The sequence below is a fragment of the Mytilus californianus genome, unplaced genomic scaffold (genome assembly GCF_021869535.1).
Source record: "Mytilus californianus isolate M0D057914Y unplaced genomic scaffold, xbMytCali1.0.p SCAF_10, whole genome shotgun sequence".
Lineage (NCBI taxonomy): Eukaryota > Metazoa > Mollusca > Bivalvia > Mytilida > Mytilidae > Mytilus > Mytilus californianus.
In genome coordinates this window covers 42,657,690-42,685,501 of record NW_026262582.1, presented here as the reverse complement: position 1 = coordinate 42,685,501, position 27,812 = coordinate 42,657,690, and the positions used below count along the sequence as shown (strand labels likewise).

The 27,812-nt window shown below is 32.5% G+C and overlaps 1 protein-coding gene and 1 long non-coding RNA gene across 20 annotated transcripts in view; one reads left to right on the top strand and one right to left on the bottom strand.

The window, feature by feature from the left end:
- The window catches only part of LOC127718147 (uncharacterized), a 100,232-nt gene that overhangs the window by 51,752 nt on the left and 20,668 nt on the right, over nt 1–27,812 (bottom strand). For 12 of the 19 annotated variants that reach the window (XM_052224118.1, XM_052224116.1, XM_052224110.1 and 9 more), the window contains 10 exons: nt 16,299–16,453; nt 15,544–15,581; nt 13,907–14,012; nt 13,248–13,415; nt 11,924–12,068; nt 11,512–11,628; nt 10,764–10,815; nt 8,357–9,832; nt 5,760–8,096; nt 1,921–2,234 (listed from right to left, as the gene is read on the bottom strand). In XM_052224118.1, the coding sequence (XP_052080078.1) occupies nt 1,921–2,220 (300 nt within the window). In that variant the 5' untranslated portion in view covers nt 2,221–2,234; nt 5,760–8,096; nt 8,357–9,832; ... (5 more) ...; nt 15,544–15,581; nt 16,299–16,453. Of the gene's footprint in view, nt 1–1,920; nt 2,235–5,759; nt 8,097–8,356; nt 9,833–10,763; nt 10,816–11,511; nt 11,629–11,923; nt 12,069–13,247; nt 13,416–13,906; nt 14,013–15,543; nt 15,582–16,298; nt 16,454–20,116; nt 20,225–27,812 lie in introns of those variants that run through there. The other 7 variants (XM_052224103.1, XM_052224104.1, XM_052224106.1 and 4 more) reach the window with 7 other exon arrangements.
- LOC127718161 (uncharacterized) lies at nt 22,847–25,952 on the top strand. Its single transcript, XR_007989596.1, has 3 exons — nt 22,847–22,887; nt 23,451–23,525; nt 25,656–25,952. It is a non-coding gene; the product is annotated as an uncharacterized LOC127718161 (long non-coding RNA).

Genomic DNA, 27,812 nt, shown 5'->3' with positions numbered 1-27,812 from the left:
CTTAAATTGATTAATTATTCTTTTTTTTCATCTTGAGCTATAACGTGTAGTCAGACATATTCGTCCACATACATCAAGATTAGAAATACTTTTTCTGCTATTAAAAGTCAGGAACCTTTATTTGAAATTAGTCTTGATATCTTTTGATGGATTGTTTTCTATTAAAACAAATTAGATATTGATTTACCATTCCAGTAAAATTGAGAATGGAAATGGTGATTGTGTCAAAGAGACAACAATCCGACCAAAGAGCAGACAACAGACGAAAGCCACCAATGGGTCTTTAACACCGCGAGGAAAAATCCCGCACCCCCGAGGCGGGCTTCAGCTGGCCTGACTTGAGACATGCGCAAAAATGCGGCGAGGTTAAATATGTTTTGTGAGATCTCAATCCTCCCCCTATAACTCTAGCCAATGTAGAATAAACAAACACACAGCAATACGCATAGTAATTTCAGTTTAAAAGAAGTCCGAGTCCGATGTCAGAATAGGTAACAATAGAAACTAAGCAAAATGACAATGATACATAAATTAACAAAGACTAGTAGCAGTTACTGACATGCCAGCTCCAGACCTTAATTAAACTGATCGAAAGATTATGTCTTCATCATATGAAAATCAAGCACAATCCCTCCCATTAAGTGTTTAGTATCAAACCATCATAAAATATATGAGAAGAACAACCCGTATCATACCAGCAACTGGTTTTAGAATAAATGTGTTTATTTCCGATGCAAAGACCCTATGAGTGAATCAATATAAATACCAAAATATGCCATCTTTAATGACTTGACAACAGTATCGTAACTATATTCCATCTGAATAAGTCTGTTTAAAGGTTTGGTTAGCTTTTGAGGTAAATGCCGACATGTTTGTGCTTTGTATAGAATATTACCATAAAAGATTGGAAGTGAAATACCTGAACGTATAAGATGTATGCATGTTGATTTATATTTACGAATGATGTCTTTGTACCGATGATAAAATTTAGTAAATGTTTTGAATAGTTTGTGATATCGAAAACCCTAGTGTAATCATTTTTCAGTAATATAAAGATTTCTTTCGTTAAAATCAAATACGTTAATACATGCACGAGCGAATTGAACAAGTTAAGATAAATACACCATAATATGGTGACAAGGGAACTATATATGTTAGTGCTAGAATTGAGGGTGTCAATATTTCTCCTATTTGTTAAAAATCATGTCCCTAATTTTGTAAACAAAAGTCTTTGGGTTAAGGAATATTTGTTTGAAAAAAAAGAGGGTGACAACTGTCCTTTTTTGGTAGTTACTTAGAAAGAGTCGTCAATCAGAATTCAAATGCTTCCTCTTGCTATTGATAATTATTACTGATATAAGAAGTCTTAGTATATCAGTTTTATTTCTTTTAAATACATGCAAGTAAAAATAAGTGTAGTTACTTTTTTTCGGCTTTTATTCAATAGTCTCCGCATATGTTTAATTATACAAGTTTGTTATATGGAGAGCAATTGCTTTTAAAAAATATTTGTTTTAAATCGCGTCAGTTCTGACATTAGATTGTTTTACACGATTACAGTTCAAAGTAAAAGTACCATTTTCGATTCGGAAATATACTGCTGCTAACGGTTATATGTTTTCCTTAATTTATAATTTTCTTAAATATCTGTAGACAGACTTTGGAACGATTTAGGTTAGGATGTAAACATGTCCAGTTGTAGGACAGTTTTACATTTATTCTGTACTTAAGACATGTCATCATAACTGATAACCTGCAGCGGAAATAGGTCTTGCTGCTGCAGCTAGAGTTTATTTGCAGAACCGCTAATATTTTATTGAATACAACTTTTAAAAAGAGCAGTCAAAATCACAGTTAACTGTTGCAAAGGCTATGACCACTTCTATATATAGACTTTGATACATACTATATTGTATTTACCTTTGGAAAAGTCGAAGACGCAACAAAGCTGTTTCCAACGCTCTCGTGGAGTTCACTAATAGCTTCTCTGGGCTCAGCGGCATTAACTTGGCAAGTTTTACTCCTTGCTATAAAGTTAATAGATTTGCATACTGGTACTCTAGAGCAAAACTGTGCACACAGTGACCACATCGGCATAGATACCTCAAACAGCACATGACTTCTAAATATTCTGTCTTTTTGTTTTTCTATAACCACTATTTCACATAATGTTCCCACAAAAAGGAAAACTAATGCTAGGCGGTTCATTTTCTTGCACATGCAATTACATTACCCTGAAAAAGACGGATGTGTTATTTTCGATGTCTTCGTTATTTCCAGTTTATCTCACTTACATAAATGTTTCGTTCATATCAAAATGAGGCTTTAATATGTTTTTAGTGTATTCTGTTTGAAAAATATTATAAATCGTTATCTTTCTGTTTATTGTTATTCTCTCGAACAATTAAACGATGGCGTAAATGTACGTATAACATGAGCTAAAGATATTCTATTTGAAATTTGCCTACCTAACAAAAACCATCTAACTTTCAAATAAATTAGCAGTTTAATATGTTAAAAATGTATGCAGAGTTCCCGAGGAGCAATGGTTTATATACTTTAATGCAACTGATTACTCGATTATTGTGCCTAACACTTGTATTATTCATAACATTGTGCGAAACAAACACTAATTATCACTTCTTGATTTTAATTAAATATTTCATTTAGACATTTCAGAAACCATAAATCCAACAAAGGTAGTTAAAGTTGTCGTATTAATAATTTTTTTTAATGATCATGATGGGATATAATTTAATTTTAAGTTGATTTTTATGGAAAGCCATAGTAAACAAACACTAACAGTCGAAACAGTTGATCGCCGCGATATAGACGTTTTGTGCCGATGCTGGTTAAAGTAATCACCACTCAATCAATTAATCGAAACAAGTTTAAAGGGAAGGTTTTCTTTAGTTGCGATTCAAAAAACAATTTTTTTTGTTTCAATTAACGTATACGTTACCGTTTGATATAGAGTCTTAAGCTTGTGTCTTACGTGTGTGTTTTCTACATTACGTTTGTTCTTTATGATTTATATTTTTAATTATAACTCATTCAAATTAAATCGTATTTTTTCTGTTTGATCAAGAAAACAAAATTAAAAATCGAAATTCTTTATTCAGACTTCTAGATAGCAACTGTATAACTTTCTAAGAATGACCAACTATCTTATTGTGTCCTCCAATATATATATACTGTACATGCAACTCACCACCAAAAAAATAATGAATTATAGGTAATATTCTCAAATATATTCATTCAAACGTTGTCATTGGTCGAATAAACTAATGTGTTGTCTTTACTTACCTTCAGTATTTGCCCGCGATTTTTCTTTATTTTTGTTTATGTACTAGCATCATTTGAATTAAGCAATGTGATTGTCACTTGTATTTGATAAATAATATAATTTTACTTTTCAGATAAGGGTAAACCATCTTCACTAAAGTGGAATTTAGTCTTTTTTATATTTTAAAGGTTTTTGTCTCAAGTGTTACTATTTTTTTTTTCATTAATACCTATGCATGTCGACAGGGAAAGCATCTGATCCTATGCCTACATATAAAACTTTTACAGATGTGATTGTTTATAGTCTCCATTTAGAACATTTTTCGAGAATGCGTTCATACTGGTGAAGAGCAAAATAAAAGCAGCAGTAGTATACCGCTGTTCACATGGTTCAAAAGTAATAAATCGTTCATTCTCGCTGAAAATATTTAACTTTTAAAAATATTTTACAAATTAAGTATTTAACTTTTCCTATTAAAATTCAGGTACATGCACATGGAATGGTTAATATCTCATTACAATATGTATGTCAACAACAGCACATAATCGGATAATTCAGTCCCTCCACGTAATCGACTCTCCCACACGCGAGGGTCTGAATTCTTTATACGAAAAAAACGCATCACAAATCAAGGATTTTGGTTGGTGTTCTCTGGGAGGGAACCAATCAGCGAAAAGCTTAGTGTTATCACGATAGATGAACCCCGAGCTACTTCCGATTGATTTTTTGACAATTTTTCATTGATTTAGCCGTCAGGGGTTATTGTAACAACCATTAAACAGAAGAATATAACGACTGAATTACCCATTGATTATAAAGTTGTCAGAAAGAAAACTTCAAAAACAGTAATGTTCATATCCTGCGAAAATTATAATCATAAATGCATCAACCGCTCATTCAGTTAGTCGCTGAAACTTGATCAAGACAAATTGACTTTCTTCCACAAAAAAATGTCAAACAACGATGTACACATTTTATCTGTCTTGTTTTTTTTTTTAATTTTGATATTATTCCAAGAAGAATTAACCAAAGCTAGATCAGCTTCACTTTACGCTATGTGCAAGCAGAATATCAAATGGTGGTGGCTACGTCAACTGCATCTAATCGTTGTAACTAGTATTGATTGTGTTAGATATGAATCACATCTTGACCTATATTTGTCTAAACATTTGACATTTCGGAGCCCTTTATAGCTAGCAATGCGGTATGCTATAACGAAGTGTCCAACAATGGTGTGACAAGTCAATTGTTATCATATTATTTGAAGCTTAACAATATCATGAATATGGACACAAAAATGATAGATTTTACCATGAAAATGTTTATATTTTTGTTTCAACAGTTTATGTTTTCAAAATAGATTATTTTTGTGAAATATCCGAAATGTCATTTGTCAACATTGTGAATTTATGCCTGATCTAGGGAATACTTTTTGTTATTTTTTGTTAAATAATGACCTCAAATGAATACTAGTTAGTTTCAGAGCTGTAACAAAATGAGACCAAAATGGCCTCTATCACTGCTGGACCTTTGAATATATATAATAGTTTTATTACATCAGACAGGTATCTGATCGTACAGGAAATATTACCTTTTTACATTCAAAAATTATAATACAAGGAAAACCCTACCATATTGTTACAAAAATGTCTACAAAACACTAAAAAATACACTTACAACTCGAACCTCCTCAAAATCCCTGGGTGATTCTAGTTTGGTATTGATTTATTCTGCAATTCTCACCTGGGACTAATACATGGTCCCAGTTTGCAAGTAGGATATCGAAACGTGAAATAATAAGACGCGAACACTTCTTTATCCAAATAAAACCACTCGTTTGCCTCTCAAAGAAGCTCAATGTAGAAGAATTAAGGTTTCTACCACAAAATAGAAAAAGAGGAATCTGAATTACGATACCCGGGTTGAAGGACATATTCATTTAATCATTTACTAGATCGATTGCAATGGTAGATAGTTGATTCTTATCATTGAAAAACTGCTAAGCTATGAAGATAAATCGCGCATGGCATAGAAATGCTGCAAAACTTACTTTTTTAGGTACCACGAAATAAAGAATCCGCTAAAATACTGTATTTCCTCAATCCATAAAAAAATGATACCCACGAAAATTAATGAATTCACATTACCCTAAAAACAAAGCACCAAAACTGTTCATTTCAATAATTTGAGTAGACTGAATTGTATAAGCAGGGGTCCATTTTCATTCTTTTATGGTATGGGTTAGCAACTGAGACACCCTTTTCATATATTTTGAGTATCCAAAAAGTATTCCCTTTCAAATATTTTTTGACATAATAGTGCTATTTCAAGGAGAGAAATTAGCTGTGATAACTGTCTGATGCATTTTCAACTTGTTTAAATGGTATCTGTTAACAACAAAAATCTATATCTGATTAGTTTCATATAACATGTATAATAACAACATTGTCATATATTTAATCTTATTATCTACCTTATCATACATCATGAATCTTGGAAAAGTGACCAACCTATTTCAGCAGCTCATCCCTACAACGCATTACATGTTAAGTAGTCCCGTGGTTGTAGCATAGTTTGCTATCTCTATCTGATTTCATGAGCATTGAATGAAGAAGATCCACATGGTAACACATAAATTTATCGGAATCATCTTACACATTCTATTGAAGACACAATGAAAACGGTTTCACACGTATACCGGTATTCTAATCTGATGTTGGTTTGCTTTCATATAAACATGTACCCCCTACCCTATATCCTTTAACATTATCATTTATATGTATAATCTAAATCTACATGTTATTAGAACAATCAATTGTTATGGCTTGACTATCAATATATTTGACAACAATAACTTATGAACAGATAATAAACTCATAGCACTCATGCACAACTATGTCACAGTTCGCAGCGTCTCTAACTCCCAATAATTCACACTTATTCACTTCCTATCCAGTTCATTCAGTGATTTACTTGGTCATTCACACCTTTCCCGCCCATTCACTCACTCAGTTTTGCAACCACTCTCTTGCTCACTTACGCGCTCATTCACTCACGCTCCTTTATTCAGTTTCCAACTTATTCACTCCGTTTATATATATCGTTGTATATATCATTTTTCAAATTGCGTTATTTTAAATGTTGCAATATGAGGTGTATGTGAACGTCCGTTTACCAGGACCAATCGGATTTGTCAAAGTTGCCTAGTTTTCAGATCTCCGATCACTTTGTTTCATTGTGCTATTTTACTACTTAATACTACAAGTTTCGCCATGTTTACTCAGGACAACTACCAGTTGGTCCGTGTTCTATTCGCTCTCGGTGTATTTATTTATACTATGTATTGATATTTATCGCGGTCCTAGCTGGATTTGACTGAATAAAATAAATTGTCATTGTTGAAACTTAGATAAAAAAAATTTACTCCTTCATTCACTCATTTTCGGGTATTCACTCTCTCACTCATTCAGTTTTACTTGGTCATCCACCAACTTCCATTCACTTCGTCGCATATTCGATCACGCACATGCTCACTCGCTCACTCAGTCAGTCGTTCTTTAACTCACTCACTGATTAAACCGCTCAGCCACTCACTTTCGATAGCTCATCCACTCACCTACTCGCTCATCCACTCACTTTCGGGAATCGACTATCTCGCGTATCCACTAACTCTTACTCATCCACTCATTTGGGACTTTCCTTTTTGAATTTTCCTCGGAGTTCAGTATTTCTGTGATTTTACTTTGCCTTACAGGTCTTATACAACTGTTGTGTACCTGGCTAAGGCAATGTAAAGTTCTACTCCGTCAGTGCTATGAATAAACACATTTTATCCAGGAGAACACCACAGCCTACCAGTATCTGGGAAAGGTCAACACCCTCACCTCCAGTTACATTTTGAAGTTCTGTCTATATTCCTCCTTTTATGTTAGTCGGTTTTGCATGATTATGGTATCAACAGATGAATGCAAATCCTAAGTTGTTTTACCAATTATAATTTCAGTTGGCTTACTAGAAAATGAGCTTAGTGTTTTCTGCACACCCATCCGGCCTTGTTTTAATTAAAAATATATTCGAATAAAATATATTTTTGCCCGATAAAAAACTATTTAAAACGCTGATGATGATACTTTATGTACGGTTCTTTTGTGTATCCCATTTAAACAAAAGTACCATTACTTGTATCATACATCAATGTCTAAATAAAATACAGTATTTCTAACAAAGAGTGAAATATGGTTAAGTGCATGACAAAATGCCACCATTGGTGTAGCGGTCCAAAAGCAGAACATTTTCTAAATTGTATCAAATATTGGCATGTCTCCAGCCTTCATAACTTGTGTATTATTTGAAGTTATGGTATTATTGACAGTTGTATTATTTATATTTACATTTGTTTCTGGTAAGACATGAAACATAATTGTTACTTGTGTATATTGTCGCTGCGTCTATAAACCTCTATTCTGTATTGTTCTCCGTTTTTCTAATTGCTCTTGGCTGATAATCACTTATTAGAAAAGCTCATTGAAAGCCATTACGATATCTCGAAATTTCGTCGTCCTTTTAATTGGAATATTTTCTGCATCTGAGGTCGATGCAATTTGCCTCTCTTGGTCTTCTAGCACCTCCTACAGTTTTTATGGTAGTCATTTGCCTCTGTATGGTTTGAAACCTGACTATCATATAAGAATTGTCTTCTATAACCTCTTTTTATCCTGCGTGGAACTTGATTAAACGAGAGGTATGTTGGTCCCCGTTTCATTACACAATTTTTAGACAGTTATGGGGTTGGATCTGGTAACGTCTTATTCTATAAAAGAGAGATTCGAATCACAAGTATTTGTTTGATTAAATTAGTTGAAATCCATAGACAATTAATCATTAAATGAAACAATATAAATAAATGATTATAAGATGAAACAATAAAAACATTTAATCGTGAAACGAAACAACTGAAACAAATAAACAAATATCAGTACAGAACATGTATATATATATTGCATTATTTTCAAATTCCACAGACACGCTTTTAAAAAGTGCCTCTATCTTAATTCAAAAACATGAACTTACAGATTTTCCTATTACTTTGATCGTTGATTTTTTCGGAAATGAAAGATGTAGGATATCCTGTTACAATAAAATATACTACATTAATTTCCAGTAACAAAGTATAATACAACTAAATGTTACTATCAAACATTAGACAATGGACAAAATATTATACCTAAAACATGTTAAATCTGATTACATTCACAAATGTAAATTCAAAGGAACCGTTTTGTTCACTGAATACGTTTATAATTAAGTCTAGATTTTCATTTGACAAGATGATACATATTTAATATAATGTAGATAAAACAATTCATAATTTTAATTACTTAGTCTACATATAAATATAAGAGACATTCGATTCAGAACTGATGTTTCGAATTACTTTGCTGTTTATAAACATTATTCAATCATACTAGATATGTAATATTTTTAACACCACAAAGGTGTTTCATATGTATATTTTTTTCCTATTCAAACTGTTCAGATCTGCAAACAAATCATTAAAAAAAAACAAATTCCAAAGATATGCACATTCATAACTCATGAAAACACATGGGAGGAGGTATTAATTAAACCAACCATTAGTTTTCAATAGGATAATGATGAATGATCAATGAAAATATTTCATAAATAGTTATTTGGTTTTATATATTATGTACATGTACACTGCTATACAAAAATGTAAGATGAACTACTGCACTAATTCTTCCTACATATTGTGCGTATACTAACTTAGTAGATTATTTCATAATACACTGTTATATGTTCTCCATACAGTTATGATACAAGCTATTTAGCAAGCTATTGGTTAAGGATTACAAGGTGCATACACTTTAGAAAACGATAAAATGATTAAATACCAACATGTAGAATAAAGATGTAAGAAAGCAAGCTCATTTCATACAGAATTATACCTTATAAATATAAATGTATATGTTTATACATCTCTGTAAGTGCAACACAAAACATTGTGATGATTAGTGATCAAAACATTATGGTTTCTTGTTCCTTAACAACTAGGAATTCAAACACACAATAATACACTCAAAACGATACGTAAATGGTTAGACGGCATAACTCTTGTGTCAATTGTTCAACTTTAAAAATTTTCACTCGTAATTAGAATAAAATAAAATGTTTTCCTACCTACCCATCCAAAATATGAGTCGGGGTAGAGCAATTCAAAACAATTTTAATTAAAACATGACAAAACAATATGGCATTTAGTTTCAATGACTTGTCCGGAAATGTTATTTTTTTGTTAATAATAATGGCTTTACATCATACCTAAATTATCCGTTGTCTGCATTGTGCTTCGAATAGTCCCATCCCCTTGCGACGTCATGATTGCAACAGTGGTCGTTTCCGAGTAACAAGTATCACAACATATTACTGGCACATTTTCACAATAGTTAGGTGCATAAGCGTACATGTCAGCACATGTCCACCCATTACTGGATATTGGCCCTCTATCGTCGCCGTATAAACAGTTGACTGATATAAATAATAGAAATAAGAAGATGGGGTATGAGTGCCAATGAGACAACTCTCCATCCAAGTCACAATCTGTAAAATCTGTTAAAGTAAACCATTATAGGTCAAAGTACGGCCTTCAACACGGAGCCTTGGATCACACCGAACAGCAAGCTAAATTTAAATTATTACTTGGTGGAAAACTAAACCCGCTGCATTTGTTTGCACCTACCCTAAGACAGGAACCTGTTGTTCAGTGGTTGTCGTTTGTTGATGTGGTTCATAAGTGTGTCTCGTTTCTCGTTTTTTTAAATAGATTAGACCGTTAGTTTTCCTGTTTGAATTGTTTTACACTAGTCATTTTGTGGGCACTGTATAGCTTGCTGTTCGGTGTGAGCCAAGGCTCCGTGTTGAAGGCCGTACTTTGACCTATAATTGTTTACTTTTTACACATTTTGACTTGGATGGAGAATTGTCTTATTGGCACTCATACCACATCTTCATATTTCTACTTATATTGATTTTGTTATGTCAATTAGTATGCTTATTATCATCACATCAATATGATTGGAGGTTAATTTTTAGTCGATTGATTTTCCTTTGACTTACCGAACTAGATGTTTCCTCTGCATCTTTTCACTCAAAAACATTGATGGTACCAATTGTAATGCTCCAGATGCGCATTTTTGACAATTTGTTTCTCTTTAAATATATTCATCATCACCATTATTTCAAATCATGTTAAATAACTAATCATCTACTGATGACTATTATATGTGTTATAAAAAAAGAACAAAACTCCTAAAATCTGATCTAATTGTGTTGGTATGAATTTTAGCATAGGTGTTCATTATCCGTTATTGTTGTAGTAGATCCGTAAACGTTTGTAACGTTATATTATGTGTTATTGAGTCATAGCATGTACTATAGCTACGATTCAACTAAAACTTACCATTCCCAGCTGGAGCATTGATATCTGATGTACATTCTCCAGAAACACACCACTACAAAAACATTATTCATAAAAGATAGAACAAAAATGAAATAATGTACAGAAAAAAATATACAAACTAATAATATATAAATCACGCTTTTGAAAGCACTGAAGGCAATCAATTTTCAAAGCAGACAACCAGTTATAAAAAAAGCACTTACAAAAACAAAAACGCAGAATAGTCCTGCTTTTTTAATGTTTATTGAAATGAAACAAATATGAGATGACAAGTTGTCTTTATCACAACAAACAATAGCAACAGTATATTGAATTGGTGTGAAAAGGTACTGAAAAGTACTGAATGGAATGCAGGCAAATTGTCTGAACAGTAGTGTGATTGACTGAACGACTGAACATGACTTCATGATTTATTGTTCCGACTTTTCAGGTGATGCTAGGATCAGAATTACTGTTAAAGAATTAAATTATTGTACAAGACAGGGATTGCATCTTGTTCTCAGGACGCAATTATGCCACAGTACTACGAAATTCCGTTAATTCTATGAAACATTTACTGTTCATTGTGTACACACAAAAAGGAATTTTAAGAATAGTTTAATTTCAAATGGTGCATAGGCAATTTGGATTGTTGAAGATTGTCTTACCTATTCCAAGATAAATTTCCAAATGGTGAATTAATTGAGTCATTCACAAAAAACAAATTCTGACAAAGATCATCAAGTTCAAAGATTGATAATTTAGATACCTTATGATTGCCACAAAGTGTGCCACTTCCTGCTATTGCTGAGCGGCACGATGTTTCATCTGGATTATAGCACCACAGTACACTGCATATTGATTCATATTTACCATTGTATTGTCCCTAAAACACAGTGAATTAAGCGAAGTCAAAAGTGCTTCACCGATAGCTGAATTATCCTACTAGTAAATGTTTGCGTTATCAAAAACTATCTTATTCAATCGCGTGAATTAATATAGTCTGTAGCTACACCAGATTATATTCTATTTCTTCAAATGTGTATTACTCAAAATAAGGGCGAACAAGCGTGACCGTTTCATTTGTATTCTAGTATTTGCTGTAAATAATGAACCATATTTTGAATGAGTTTTATATGGAGATGACACATTTTCGTCTGCATAAGGCAAACTATCCTTACCCTACACATATATGAACTGTTCCCGTAAATGTGAACACACTGGGCGTCCGCATCATACAATTGTCCTGCTAATGATTGGTTGTATGGTGCCAGTGCAGTCGGGTCGAAATTGGTTCCCAATGTCTTTATACAATTATTGCCTGACCTAAAATTCAAAATGAGAATATAATTGATACATCAAGAAATATTTTGTTTAACTACACATTTGAAATATTTATCATTTAATTAAGTCATCTGTAAATGTACTTTGATTTGAATCGAGCTGATGTATAACGAAATACTTATATATTTACAATAGTCGAGACCATAGCAAATTTGATGATTAAGAAACACATACATGATATATATAGACTGAAATATTTAGGAAATTTAATAATTTCATTTTTTTTGCGATGTTTTCATATGAGTTTAATTATGAAATTTTCAAAAATTTCGATACAGTATCGATTGTTGTTAAAAATATTGTACCCTCGAAGATAAACATTCAGATGCAAGAATGCTATGGATTGTTATTTAATGGTAAAATAAAATTGAGAATGGAAATGGGGAATGTGTCAAAAAGACAACAACCCGACCATAGAACAGACAACAGCAGAAGTCACCAACAGGTCTTCAATGCAGCGAGAAATTCCCGCACCCGGAGGCGTCCTTCAGCTGGCCCCTAAACAAATATATATACTAGTTCAGTGATAATGAATGCCATACTCAACTCCAAATTGTACACAAGAAACTAAAATTAAAAATAATACAAGACTAACAAAGGCTAGAGGCTCCTGACTTGGGACAGGCGCAAAAATGCGGCGGGGTTAAACATGTTTATGAGATCTCAACCCTCCCCCTATACCTCTAGCCAATGTAGAAAAGTAAACGCATAACTATACGCACATTAAAATTCAGTTCAAGAGAAGTCCGAGTCTGATGTCAGAAGATGTAACCAAAGAAAATAAACAAAATGACAATAATACATAAATAACAACAGACTACTAGCAGTTAACTGACATGCCAGCTCGAGACTTCAATTAAACTGATTGAAAGATTATGTCTTCATCATATGAATATCTGGCACAATCCTTCCCGTTAGGGGTTTAGTATCATACAATCATAACATATATAAGAAGAACATAACCCGTGTCATGCCAACAACTGGTTTTTAAATAAATGTGTCAGTGCCGATATATTACGGTAGACTTTATTACGTGTTACTGAAGATCAAAACCAGCACAATCAGGACACATTTTTCATACCATACCTCCAACTGAATATGGAATCCCACAACCAGTCCGAACCAGCTGTGCCATTCCCTGTTGAATTGTTAAATACTTACGAATCAAGTGTATCTATCTTTGATGTGAAGTAATCTATTGAGCATGTAGAAAATTTCCATGGATTTGTTGCTTTATTCGGGTCTTGTTGAGGACTATTTGAGTAGGCAATTATATAAGCATCGGTTCCATTGCATGAGTTTCCATCACCATCATGCATGGCGCTCAGACTGTAAACATAAACAATAAATTTTACAAACATTGACTTACGGAGCTTTGCAGTTGAAACAAAAAATACATCATCATCATCATCATCATCATCATCATCATCATTTAAAATCCTGATGACTAAATTATGATTGCTTAAAGATTGATCTGAAAAAAATATTGCATCCTGAAGACAATATTACTTGAATTTTTCTGGAAAACTCTATTCTATAATGCTTTAACGACACTATGTCGTACCAAGAACTATCATTCACACAACTGCTTAAATGCACGTTTTGTTTTCTCTATTTTATAAACTATGACAAATATAAAGATTGAAATGATTTATAATCAAACAGTTTAGCTCTCTAATTTTTTTTTCGCAAGAGACAAAACCGGATATAAACGTTGAATTTAGATCAAAATTTGAAAATACGCATTGGTCAGTTTGAAAACTTCTATTGAATTTAATCTGATCTAGTGATAAAAAGATATATTTGAATATGTAAATCACCTGTGTCCTAGTTCATGTGCTGCTACAGTTATGACAATAAAATTAAACCTCTCCTGTACGATAGATTGACTATAATCACCACAAATGTCACCTACCCAGGATAGTCCTGCAAATATGTTTTCAGTTAATTTGGATTATGTTAGAAGGCTTAGTATTAACATAGAAACAGGTTATAAACAAAACGCTTTCACGTTTAAAGAACAGCCGATTAAAGATTTATTTAGTTTGCCTTTATTATGTAAATGTCTAAACGTCTAATTTTTCACAAATTTTGTCATTGTAACCGATGCATTGATGATTTTAGAAATAAATCGTTCCAAACATTACAAAAAATATATTACGTCCCTATTAGCAAATACAAATGCACAATCCGCTGCTATGCATGAGTATTGCTATGTTTTATCAAGATCACCGAAATATTCAAATTAATACTTAATATTGACTTGTTCAAGGAAAACATCGATCACGCATTCATTTAATCATTTAAAACGTGCACTGCTTACAAACTCATTTACTATGATATTGATCATTATAACTAAACAACTGATGACATCCATTCTAAACTCAATGTTCTTTTCAAATTTTACTCTCTTTTCTTGTATTTCCGCGGCAAACCAACTCTCCGTTGAGGTTTCTCCGCTTCAAAATACCTCAATGACAGGTACTAATTGGTTAAAATAAAATGTTTGTAAAAATTTAAGTTTTTAAACATTAATATGATGAGTGCATATCTTATTAAATGTGCAGGCATATCATGTAAAGAATACTGTAAGGGATGTACAAAAGGTCTTTTTAAAAATGATTTGTATTTGATTTTCTGCGCTTTTGGCATCTAATGTAAAGCTTTCTCGAGGATATCCAGTGTGGTATCTGCAAATTATTCCAAAAAGACGTGGCATGCATAATAAAAGCGATTTATTCGTTCATTTCACTTCATGAGAAAAACTTGCTTTTTTCCAACATAATTTGCAAAATAAAACATAAACCAAAACTAAATGAACTTTAAGTCATTAGTATGATGTTCATTGTGTGGGACATTGTCGATTAGTAATAAAGTTTTGTGGTACAATTTTGAACATACTGCATCATTTTCTTAAAAGATGGAGTAATTGCATGTAATAATGTATCTTTCGTTTTGTTTTTTTTTTTGTCCTTGATAGTTTCTTCTTAATCCATTTACGAGGTTGTTGCCTTATTTTGATAAAATATTCATATTCCTTGTTTCCCTTTCATGATAGTCTGTAGCAACACCATATTACATTTTTACCAATAATATAATGAATATTATCTTATGGTTGTGAACTTTAATCTATTTCCGCATGAAGAGATATTTCTCGCATCACACTGAACGGAATATGATATTGCTACGAAAATAATGCTTTTATTTGGTTGGCTTATGCTAAAATATATATTACTAAATTGCGACATTTCATTGGATATTCGTAAGGACACTGTTGACTTTCAAGGGTCACAACGGACTTTCAATAATGAAAATAAACTTGCCAAAGGCTTCCCTCTTATAACATCGAAATTAAATAACTCGAGTTGATATAATGCGATATTCAATTTTCACTCGTTATGAAAATAAAATGTAGATCCTCAAAAAATAGATAAAATGTACTCTCTATTTTACATACCCGCTTTTGAAGTTGATCCTTCATATACTAAGTCATATCTGCAGAAAATAAATATTTAAGAATGTACATTTGAATCCTTTTAAAAAGTGCTTTAACTTTAGCTATCTCAGTTGTTTTTCCTTTTAAATGCATATATTCCTCATAATTGTTATTATATGTGTGCTTTATAATTAGAGGGATATGTTTCCAAAATATCAAAACTTAGTTTGCAGTTCTTGAATAAAATCTCCATTTGAAATTGTAATTGATGAGCTACGTTAAATTGGGAGTTCTTGATTTCTTAGTTCGTAGTAAAAGAGACGTCCGGACCTTCGACATTGCCAACACTTTTATGATGTATGGTAACTAGACGATGGGACATGATTCAAATTGGATTATCTCTCATTAACCGGGAAAATCTAAACTGAGATATACATCAAATGCCCAATCGCGCTTTACAAAATATGCATTATATGTAAGTCTGACCTACACGTAGATTACATGTATTTATGATAAATGTCCGATATCCGGACGTCTCTATCATACGTAATTGTACACATCAGTGTTATAACTGTTTTTTTTAGAATATAGACAACTCATACTGTCCTAACACATAAGTTATATCTTTGCGTAAATGTTTATGTAAAATATAAAGTTTATGTCGATCGAATTTTTTTTTTCATTTGGAAGTATTTTTCTCTGACATAAATCTAACATTAACTTTTTCCCAGTCAGAACAAATTCCAAGATCTATAACAGCTGAGTAAAGAAATTACCTTGTGAACAACATAGACTGGTCTCTTTCCGGTAAATGTGATGTATTTGCTATAATCCATTCATTGAATTTGTATATGCATTGCATTGCATCAACTGCGTTTGGTGTAACAGTTATATTTTTAATACTTTCGGTCCATGGGGCGTCATCAGGTGTCTGTTGTAAAACAAAAGGTTTTCTAATTCACAGAGCATGATAACACGAATTACTCAAGATTGGCAGTATGACTTGTAATACTTGTACGTGATTAATAAAATAGATAGTCAGGTTTGTTTAACACAAAGCACGTGTGGGTTTGGTGTCACACTTTGTACGTGAAATGCAGATTGCTACTACTAGTTGGACGTTCTTGCAGTGATCTACCGTAACGCTTCAAGACCTCACAATTGGGGCAGTTTTGATTGTTACCTGTAGAAATTAACGTAAAGTGTTTTATTCAGATTATACAGTTAATTAACTGTGGACATGAATTCATTAACACTTGGTCTATAAATTCTATGGATATGCTACCGCTATTTCAAGCCAGTGCATGTTTCTTAATTGAACAATCATGTTAAATCCTATAAAGTCTACCCTGGAAAATGCTTGAATAGAAAAATATGCAAAGACCTTCAAAATATTCACGTAATAAAAAAGGTTTATTTAGAAAAAAAAATTTGAATTATCCATGAAATAAAGAGGCGGATGATATAAAAAACTCATAAAGCAAAGAAAAACAGACAACGCCTTGGCAAAAAAACATCAAAATAACGAGAAGACGAAAAAGTCTACAAAACACTATACCAGTAACCAAAGAATGAGAAATACGAACCCCAACAGAAAAAACGCATTTGCTCTGGAAGAATGAACTATTCCTGTTCCACAAGTTGCCGCCGTATTGTTGCTCATGCAAGTAAAAATCCGTTGATCATTTCCATTTGGTGATGTCACAATAGAGGAAAAGAGGAAAGTGTTGTTGTAAAATTAATAAGAACATATCCGTTGAATCTGCGACACGAAACAAATATTTCATAACGGTCAAACCAACTCCGTAAAACTTTCGATGGGAGACTGCAACTTTAACACTTGGAACCCTTCATTCAAAAGCTTCCTTTTAAGCAGCAGCCCTCTATCAAGGAAATCATGATAATAAATCTGGAATAATGTATAAACCGGGAAATATGCTCATTATGCAGGCGCTACTGGACTGTTGCTACATAGAAATGGAAAGTTTACAATTGCTGAAACAATCAATTTGTCCGAAAGTTTTGTTTTCAACCGACTCTCGTTGTCAATTGCTAGATGTAATTCAAGTTATGGGGTAGACTTATCTGTATCTATGATATTCTTTATTTAAGGTTCGATTAGATAGATGTGTTCAACAAAGTCACCAAACACATTATTTTGTGAGAAGACATCTTATATATAGCGGAACGGGAAGTTAAAGGATAATGCTAGCTTCTTTTCATTCTTTGTTTCTCTAATAAAATTGAGGGGAAGATACAAAAGGGATATTCAAACTCATAAGTCGAAAATAAACTGACAACGCCATGGCTAAAACAGAAAAGACTAACAGACAAACAATAGTTCACAACACACAACATAGAAAACTAAAGACGGAGCAATACGAACCCCACCTAAAAACGGGGGGCGACCTCAGGTGCTCCGGCAGCGTTATCAGATCCTGCTCCACATGTAGCACCGTCGAGTTGCTCATGTTAGTACAAACCCGGTAATAAGTCTAAATCCGTTCGATAGGTCACATTCGGGGAAAAGGGGACGGGATTTGGAACATATCCGCTATCATCTGTGAAACAATAATTCTATAACGGTTAACCAACTCGTGATGGTGATCGTAATAAATAGAGAAACAATTAGAGGACCACAATTGATTTCCTTAAGAGCGAATATTTGTTGAAAAAAACACGTCTTTCAAACGTAATAAACATGTTGTCAATAAAACAAAATCACGATGTCAGTTTAAGAGATTTTTTTGCTTGATTACAGTTGATTTTTACATAGTATAATTTGTCCCTTCCTTTAACAAAATATGTATATCTATAATGGCCATGTGGGAGAATACTTTTTAAGTTTTATTTATCTTGTGTCACATCCCTATTGCATATTTTAACGAATAAAATGTATTCGAACTGAACTACGTTGGCCAAATTTTATGAAACCAAGTAAGGCTACTTCTTTCATTGACTGATTGGTTGATTGGTGTTTAACGCCTCTTTCTTCACGATTAAGGTACTATTTCTTTCAATGAAAACGTTCGTTTTGATATTTGCAGACATTTTGTTTAAGAGAATTGCCAAATATGAAAATTAAGACGATAATTGCCATTAATACGAATATCTCATTAAATACGAATCTTTAATTCCACTATGAATAACAGTCACTCTTTCTGCACATCTTATCAGATTTTCACCAATTTACTTTTGTTACATACAATTTTACACAAATTGAAATATACCTACTTTAGATAACATAGTATATCATTCCCCTTTTAAATTTTATGTTTTGTTACATAGAAGAGGAAGGTTCCAAAAGGATATTCAAACTTATACGTCGAAGTCAAACTAAGAACGCCAATCCTGATCTAGTTGTGACACCCGTTCATAATGAAATTGACTTTCTGTTATAATCTTGTTTAAATATGAGTTTTGAAGTTTTGGTTTTTGTACCTCAACAAATTACTTTCTTCGAATGAGACCAATCGTATCGCTTTGTTTTTCGATAAAGCATTCGGTATTGTATAGTTATGCATTGTTTGTTGTCTGTGTAATGTTATACGAAAAATATTTTATGCATATAACTGTAAGGGAACACATGTTTAGATTATACATTGACATTAATTAGTAGAATGCGTCCAGTGCTGGACTCTGTGAAAACGTTGGCCTTTCTCAAAAGAAAGTAATGGATAACTGCCTCGGATGATAGATCTTCGCTATAGAAAGCAAGGGATTACTGTCTCTGATAAAAGTCTTTCACCAAGAAAGCATGGGTGGGTACAGATTCAGATGAAAGATTATCACGATAGAAGGGAAGGAATGCCTGTATCGGATAATAAGCTATCACCATACAAAGAAAGGGATTACTGTGTCGATTAATAAGTTATCACCATAAGAAGCAATTATAACTGTGTCGAATAATAGACTAGCACCATAGAAAGCAAGGGATAACTTTGTCAGATAAAAAATTATCACCGTAGAAAGAAAGGAATTGCTGTGTTGAAAAAAAGGCTTTCGTCACAGAAAGCAATGGATTGCAGTGACGGAGAAAAGACTTTCATGAAATAAAGCAAGGGTAGCTGCGTGTGATAAAAAAAATGTATAACAATTTATCTGAAGAATTGTAAATGCGATTAATTGGTATGCATAGGCTATTGCAATCTCCAAAAACGTGCCATCAAATTTAGGACATTTAAAGGTCATTTTGAAGGAGTTTATGTGTAAAGTTTGTTTGTAATAAGCTGAATTAAAGCCTCAATTTAAACTTCTGTATACTTAAACATTTTATAATTCTGATAAACTGCACTGAAAAGGATGTCCAATCAAAACATATATCAACATTTACAGAACTATTTACCTGTGTAGGAATTCATACCTGTGAGTATTCATTTTTTTAGAGGTGTTAGTTCATGTTTAAAACTTTTTTCGTTGCCATGACGGTCATCAATGAAATAAAATTTATCACAAGTGAAATGACCTAACATACAACATTGGAATGTGTATTTATACATTCTGTTAAGAAAAACGAATGCTCGTGTAACCATATAAAATAGATATTCTAAATGTCACAGTCTATACATGCATGTGTACAGCTATGAACACTTACGCTCCAACATACTGTCGATACCTAAATTTGATATTGCTCAAGGTCATGTTTTTATTCTCTTTATGTCTTCTGTATTACTAATTCCATTGGATGTGCACTTATTGATATTCTAGTCTGTGAAACATGATTTATATGTTAGTTGTAATTGGTTTTGCGAGTCTTCTTTAATCGGTATTTTGTGTGTTTTTTAAGTCTTTTTTATACATAATTTCCAACTGATTTAACAGATTGTTTTTATGTTGTACCGTTACATCACTGTCCGAGATAGGGGAGTGGCTAGCACTCGCAAACATGTTTAAACTTAGTACATTATATATGTGTCTGTTCCAATTCAGGAGCCAGTAATTCCGTGGTCGTTTGTCTTTTTGGTTTCCGTTTATCGTTTTCTTATAAATCAGGCCGTTGATTTTTTCGTTTGAACTGATTTACATTTTGTCATTTCAGGATCTTTTATAGCTGACAATATTTGTATGGTTTCTAGAAGTCCGTACGGTGACCTATAGTTGTTTGCATGTCCGTCGTATGATTTATTGTTGTCACATTAGCAAAATTACCACACATCATTTTTATATTGGTATAATAAACATTATGGTGTTTAATATACAAAGTTTTCCTATTTAATTAAATGGTCGTTAGTTAAATCTGAAGGCAAATATATTTGCTGCAACTCATTTAAAGCCTTCTTCTCTAATTAGAAAGGTGAATATGCTAGATATACTTACTGGAGGTGTGATGATATGATTGAAGCTGTTAATTTTCTCCTTGATAATATTTATGTACGTTTCGGTAATAAAGTTTATCGACAGATTGTAGGTATTCCTACGGGCACCAATTGCGCCCCTTTAATAGCAGACTTGTTCTTGTACTGTTATAAATCACAGTTGATGACCAAACTCAGTAAAGTCCCGTCTAAATTGCATTTAATTGATTAATTCAACAACACATACCGTTATCTTGATGATATTTTTTCGTTAAATAATCAAGAATTTTCTAAATATATTGCCGAAATTTACCCAAAGGAACTTACTATAAAAAAATCAAATATAAACGGTAATAACTGTCCTTTCCTAGATTTAGATATTTCAGTTTTACACGGGAAACTCTACGCTAAAATTTACGACAAAAGGGACGATTTTTCGCTCCCTATTGTTAATTTTCCTTTTTTGGATGGTTATGTTCCTTTGGCACCATCTTACGGTGTTTATATATCACAACTCGTTCGCTATGCCCGTGTCTGTTGTTACGTTTTGGATTTTAATGAACGTAATCTATGTATTACTGGTAAATTTTTAAAACAGGGATTTATTAACCACAAATTACTTTGTAAGCATCAAAATATGATGGAAACCAGTGGTCACAGATTTTCATAAAACTTTTTTAAATGAATGCTTAGTGATGTAGAAACATATTGGTCATAATAAAAAAATATGGTAATGTTCATTGCCATGGTAACTATAAAATTCATTTTCCGAAATTTACAGTAGAAACCTTTAAAGTCCAACTTAGTATTTCTTCAAAATGCACCGATAAAATCCCTTGAAATTAACAGAATACAAAGTTATCACATAATAGTTTTTATATGCCAAAAATCAGATATGTGTTATTTCAAATAAGAAAAATAATTCACCTTGGTCATATAGAAATTTGCTATCAGGAGTGCAAACTTCTACTAGAGTTATTTCCCTTAGTACAACTCTTTTGTTGTTTATGTTGAAAATGAAAGCAGCTTCAGCAGCAGACACACGAAATGGTTTGCAATTTTAACACAAACTGCACTACAGATGAGTGTTCTGATGATGTAACTGATATCAACACATGTGATTGCAATGACAAAAATATAATTTTAACTGAATCTGGTCTTTTGCCAAAGAATTTTACTGATTTTTATATATGCTCAACCCATTTTAACCAATTATTGAAAAGAAACTCGGATTTGAGAAGGAGAAAAGTATGTCAGCTTCCTACTTTGATAAGTGCTCATCCTCCAGTAGCATCACATTCTGTTGTTGGTGTTAAAAAGCCAAAGCCTAGCCGCAATATCACCATCAATGATGTAGAGAAAATTCAGAAGTGTTATGGCCTCACACTTCCTATTGGAACACGTAAGTTAAAAACTAAATTATATGTGACTGTTTATTTTTTTTAATTTCCAATTGCCTGTTTAATATTTTTTTAAATAACACTCTAGAAATACAAAAGAGCCCCCTTTTTGCTACCATTTGAATTTTTAGGGGGGGGGGGGGGGTGGAGATTTTGTCCTGCACTTCTTTTAGTTATAATCTGATATTATCTCTGTCTTGCCTTTTTATTTTTCACTCTATCTAGATAATGGGTCCTGTCTTATTATTTTATTAGTTTTATTCTGACTTTTTTTACATTATTTGTCATCCTGCCTTTTTTTTAACAAAGTTCCTCATCCTGCCTTTTTTTCCTCAAAACTCCTGATGCTCCTGTCCTGCCTTTTTTTTTTTATTTTATCCTTAACCCCATAAAAATCAAATGGAAGCTTCCTAATGAGGGGAGGATCCTACACTTGAGGTACTTATTTATGTATATATATAAAACTAAAAGAATACACAGACTTGGCTAGAAGAGCTGCTGATATGGGTTACATTTTGGAATGTCATATATCAGTGGGGTGCAATTTACATTCAATAGGTCATACACATGAACATGTTGATCTTTTCTGTTACATGTAAGATGTCTGTAGAAACTGTGTTTTGATCTTTTTGGATATGTTAACAGAAAAAGAAAATATTTGTGATAATCTTGTAAGCACAGCTAGTGTCTTTTTAGATATAATTGATGTTTGTTTTTTTTGTTTTTTTTTTGGGGGGGGGGGGGGGGTCCCTAAAATATGAGACAATTATAACAAGGTAAAGGATATTTTAGCCATTTGCATTATTTCAACACAAGAACAACATATTTATCATTTTTTGGGCACATTTCATACGAAAACAAGAAGATGTGGTATAATGGCCAATGAGTCAAATCTCCACCAGAGACCAAAAGACATCGACGTAAATAGCAAATGGTCATTGTAAGGTCTTCAACAATAAGCAAAACCCATAATCACATAGTCAGCTATAAAAGGCCCCCAAATGACAAATGTAAAACAATGCAATGACGGTGGTAAAAACTTTCTAAGTTAACACAAGGTTGGAATTTAGTTTAGTGCAAAAATTATATACTGTATACAGACCATAACATTTAAAAAATCTGTACATTTTATTTCTATAGTAATTAATTAAGTTTGAAAACTAAAAATGTGTTAATGCATTTAGCACATTCAGGATTTCAAAAAATGTAAACATAATACATCATTATTTTTCAGATTGAAATTTCAGCATCTGAATATACAGTTACATCAGAAGAGTCAGGAAGTCAAAATTATTTATCCCAGTCACAAGTAAGTAAAATCCTCAAAATAAGTATTCTATCACTTGTCATTGGTTGAAGTTTATATCATTAACACTTAAACATGATCAATGTGACATTTCAAAACAGAAATAAAAGCCGCATTTAAAAGACATGAATCCTGAAGTATATATTTTAGGCACAATTACCGGAAATTAAAAGGGAACAGAATTAAAAGAAGAACATTCAAAATGTATAAGCATTACATTGTTCAACGCCAGTTGTTTGTATTTATGCAAGATTGATTATCAACATATACATAATTCTTTACCGTTGCCTGCGTAATGTCTAGTGGCAAGTATTTGATGCATACTTAGAGTGAAAATACTTTAGTACAGTTAAATTAATCGTTTACTCAGTAAATTATTTTGTACATGTACTAATAAACTGCTGTGATGCCTTACTATATTAAACATGTATGAGGATAATGCAGGACTGGCTTCTTGCAGAGGTGTTTTCAAATTTTTTTCAACAGTTCTGACTTTTTTAAAAGCTCTTGAAATCATAAACTTGTTTTCAGGTTCTTTATTATAAATTTGGGGTTTCAAAAATCACTTAAAAACACCCAAACAAGAGACATTACGTCCTGTGGCAAATATTTCATGCATTTTTAGGACAACAGCATATAAACAATAAATATTATTGTTAAGTTCTTTAATGAGAGACGGAAGACTTCTTCCTGGGACTTTAGAATTGTAACATTTTTATTACAGGTATTTGGGAATAATTCTTATATGATTTGCATATTAGGGAATACGTTAATATGATTGGTCGAGAGGGCTTCCGGTAGTGGATCTTGACGTTGTTTATTTTTTTTCGATAGACGACGTTGACAGAACTACTTTTATTAACCAATGTAAACAAGATGGCTGCGATAATAACACAAACCGGTTCAATGTTAAAAATATTTATTTTCACTTAGCGTTCATCGTCAAATTAAATTATAAACACAAAACATTTATTTGAAAGAAAATAAGAAATTCTTTTAGGTTATTTTTTCAGATAACAAATTACATGGAGTATATTTTATGGTGTTAACCCAAAAAAATATTCATGCGCCAGGTCAATTCAAAATGCCATAAATTTACAATTTATTTGTAATAGAGGTTACGAGTGGAGAAATCAAATTTCTTATCTCTACATTCAAAGAATTATAGGGATTAAATGCATTTTTAAAGGAATTTATTGGTGTATAAACTGGACCAAGTCACTCACAAACATATCATAAAAGTCCTTTGGACTTTTATTTGTTTGTGAGTGAATTGGTCGAGTTTATACACCAATAAATTCCTTTAGAAAGTCGTTTAATCCTATATTGCGCCTAAATTTGTACAGTTATTAGGAATTTACACTAATCAGGACTCAGAACTTAATAATATTTTTCGGGAGCGAAGAAAGACCGCTTTATTTTTACGGGGTTTCAGTATAACAATCTTTTATTCTCCTTTATATACAAAGTACATTGTAATAGAGGCTGTTTAAAATTAAAGTTGGTGAAATTCTAACTGCTACTAAATAACAAGGGTATATGTATAAGAACTCAAATATTGACAGCATCCAAAAAGAGTTGAAAGGATTTTAATGTGCAGATAGTGGGAATAACCGACTTCCATTTGTCTATACAAAAAACAATAACAATGTGTTAGCTTTAAATTTATTTTATGAATGTATTTCAATCATTCATTATCAGTTTATTCGTCTGTTTTAACCATTCAGATTTCATTTTTGTTTTGAAAGGGAAGTAACTCCTTACTAACCCTATATGGTTGCTAACCCTATATGGTAACTAACCATGTATTTTTTAGGACACCCTATATCAAATATATATAGTCACCACGTGTAATTCATTAACCAATCATATCCCCATAAATCTATAGAAGGTAAGATAAAATATATTATTGCCACTACAATTATCTGAAATAGAATTTGTATATTTCTCATTGAGTTTCCATTGACAAAAGCTTCTGTATGAAAATAAGGAAATGTTGTTAAGTTGTGATTAGACAACTATTCACCAAGTTGTGTCCCTTTATAATGTTACATGCAAGCAGGGGCATCATCTATGACCCATGGGCCCATTCCTCATTTATTTAATTGTAATCAGTTTTATACTTCTTTGCAGCAATCAGTCAGAAGTTATGAACGTGGCAGCTACTTGACATCTTTGAATGATTTCCTGTCATCAGTCAGATTGCAGGAATTCTCAGAAAAAGAAAGAAAAACATGGCAGTCCTACACATTTAAAACAAGAAACACCTACAAAGAAAGAATTGATGAGATTATGAAATTGATAATAGGAATTTTATTTCCAAACGATGTTGACGAAGTAATTGAAGATATAAAATGTCCCAAGCAGTTAAATGAAGAAAACAGAACCGATCATACAGAGTACAAAGATATTGTAACTTCATACAGAAAAGCAGAATCCTGGCAACAAGGGAGACAAGTTCTTTCAGTTCTTGTCTCAAGAATGTCCTTCAAGGACTTACTGTCTCTACTACCAGAAGTAACATCCCATCGCTACTATGCTGCTCTCAGTCATTCAAAGAAAATAGGGCCAGCACTTCCAATTCCCGAGAAAAAACTGCATTAGACAAAAATTAGATCCTGAAAGATTAGACTCATTCTTAGATTTCATTACATCCAGTCATGTTGTCCGTGATCTACCGTTTGGGGGAAAAAAACTGAAGTTTTCAGATGGAACAGTCCACAATTTACCTAATGTTGTACGTTGCATGGGTTCAGCAGACATAATACAGCAGTACAAAGCATACTGTCAGGAAAATGAAGTTTTACTTTTAGGTAAGGCCAAATAAAGATATATATATAGATAAATAGAAAAATTAAAGGATATCATATGGGGTATCCATCCATGACACAAAATCTATAAAAAAAAACACAAACAAAAAGCAAAGGAACAGTGCATTTTAATATTGCTGTTCTTTATCTCAAAGTCACAATGACACCTTCAACAAGGTGCAGGTTTAAGATGGCTCCTAGCACTTTCTTGGCTGGAATTCTATGCAAAAATAATTTTGATAGACTTTGTAAAATGCAACACCACCTGAAGTAGGCCTTGTTAAAAAACACATACTTGAAAGAAGTACATATTTAAAACAAGTTAGTTCCTTCGCATAGGTGTAAATTTAAAATTATGTGTAGAATATATTTAAATAGTAAGGTATCAGATGAAAGGTGAAGGACTGGTTATCCTTGTAGAATACATATTGACTAATAACATTGAATATTGAAAAAATGTATGAATGAATTCTAAAATGGATCAAATCTACCCTATTTGTGCTACTTGGACATAAAACAATAATCAATCAATCTAAACTTGTTGTTACTGTTTTTTAATAGGTGACAGTACGATGTTCAAAATACTTGCCCAGTGTGGTGCTAAAGTCAGAAAAAGCCTTGAAGGACTGGATTATTTTGTAGCAGAAGGAGGACGTGCCTTTATTACCCTTCAAGATGTCTTAGACAAATTGCTGACCTACGACGCTATATCACCTGATTACCACAAAAGTTTTCAGGCACTGTTCTTACAATCAAAGCAGTATTTAAGGACTGACTATAAGGTTTGTTAGAATTTATTTAGGACACAATTAAATGATAAATAAGTCCATTTATGTGATAAATTCGAAATTGCCATATGTTTTTATGTTTTTTACTTTATTCAGTTTTCTAATCGTTGGGGTGCCAGAATAATATAAATTACATAAATAAAGATTTGCATTCATCCATTACAGAAATTTCATTTAGATTAAATAAACCCTTGATTTTTGTGTCGCCTTGAGGTAGTCAAAAAGCGACTCATACGTATGCTGTTGCCAGCATTGGTGGCATAGTTTGTGATGACATCTAGTTTATTTGCAAACCACTAGTATTAGGCCAATAAAATTGGAACAAATGTAGTTCATTTGTTATTTTATATACCTTCACAGTAATTATACCCCAAGCAACAAGTTGCGGAGGGTATAATGTTTTTGACCTGTCTGTCTGTCAGTCCGTCTGTCCGTCCGTCAGTCTGTCAGTCCTATTTCTTGTCATCGCAACTCCTCTCAAACCACACAACAGAATTTCACGAAACCTTTTTAGATAATAAGGACATACTATGTAGTTGTGCATATAGACAGGAAATTACGATTCATTTTTTTGTCTTAAGTGCTACGCCCCTTTGAACTTATTTGCTTCAATGTACTACTGCAAAAGTTTGTCATTGCAACTCTTCTGAAACCACACAACAGAATTTCATGATACTTTGTAGATAATAAGG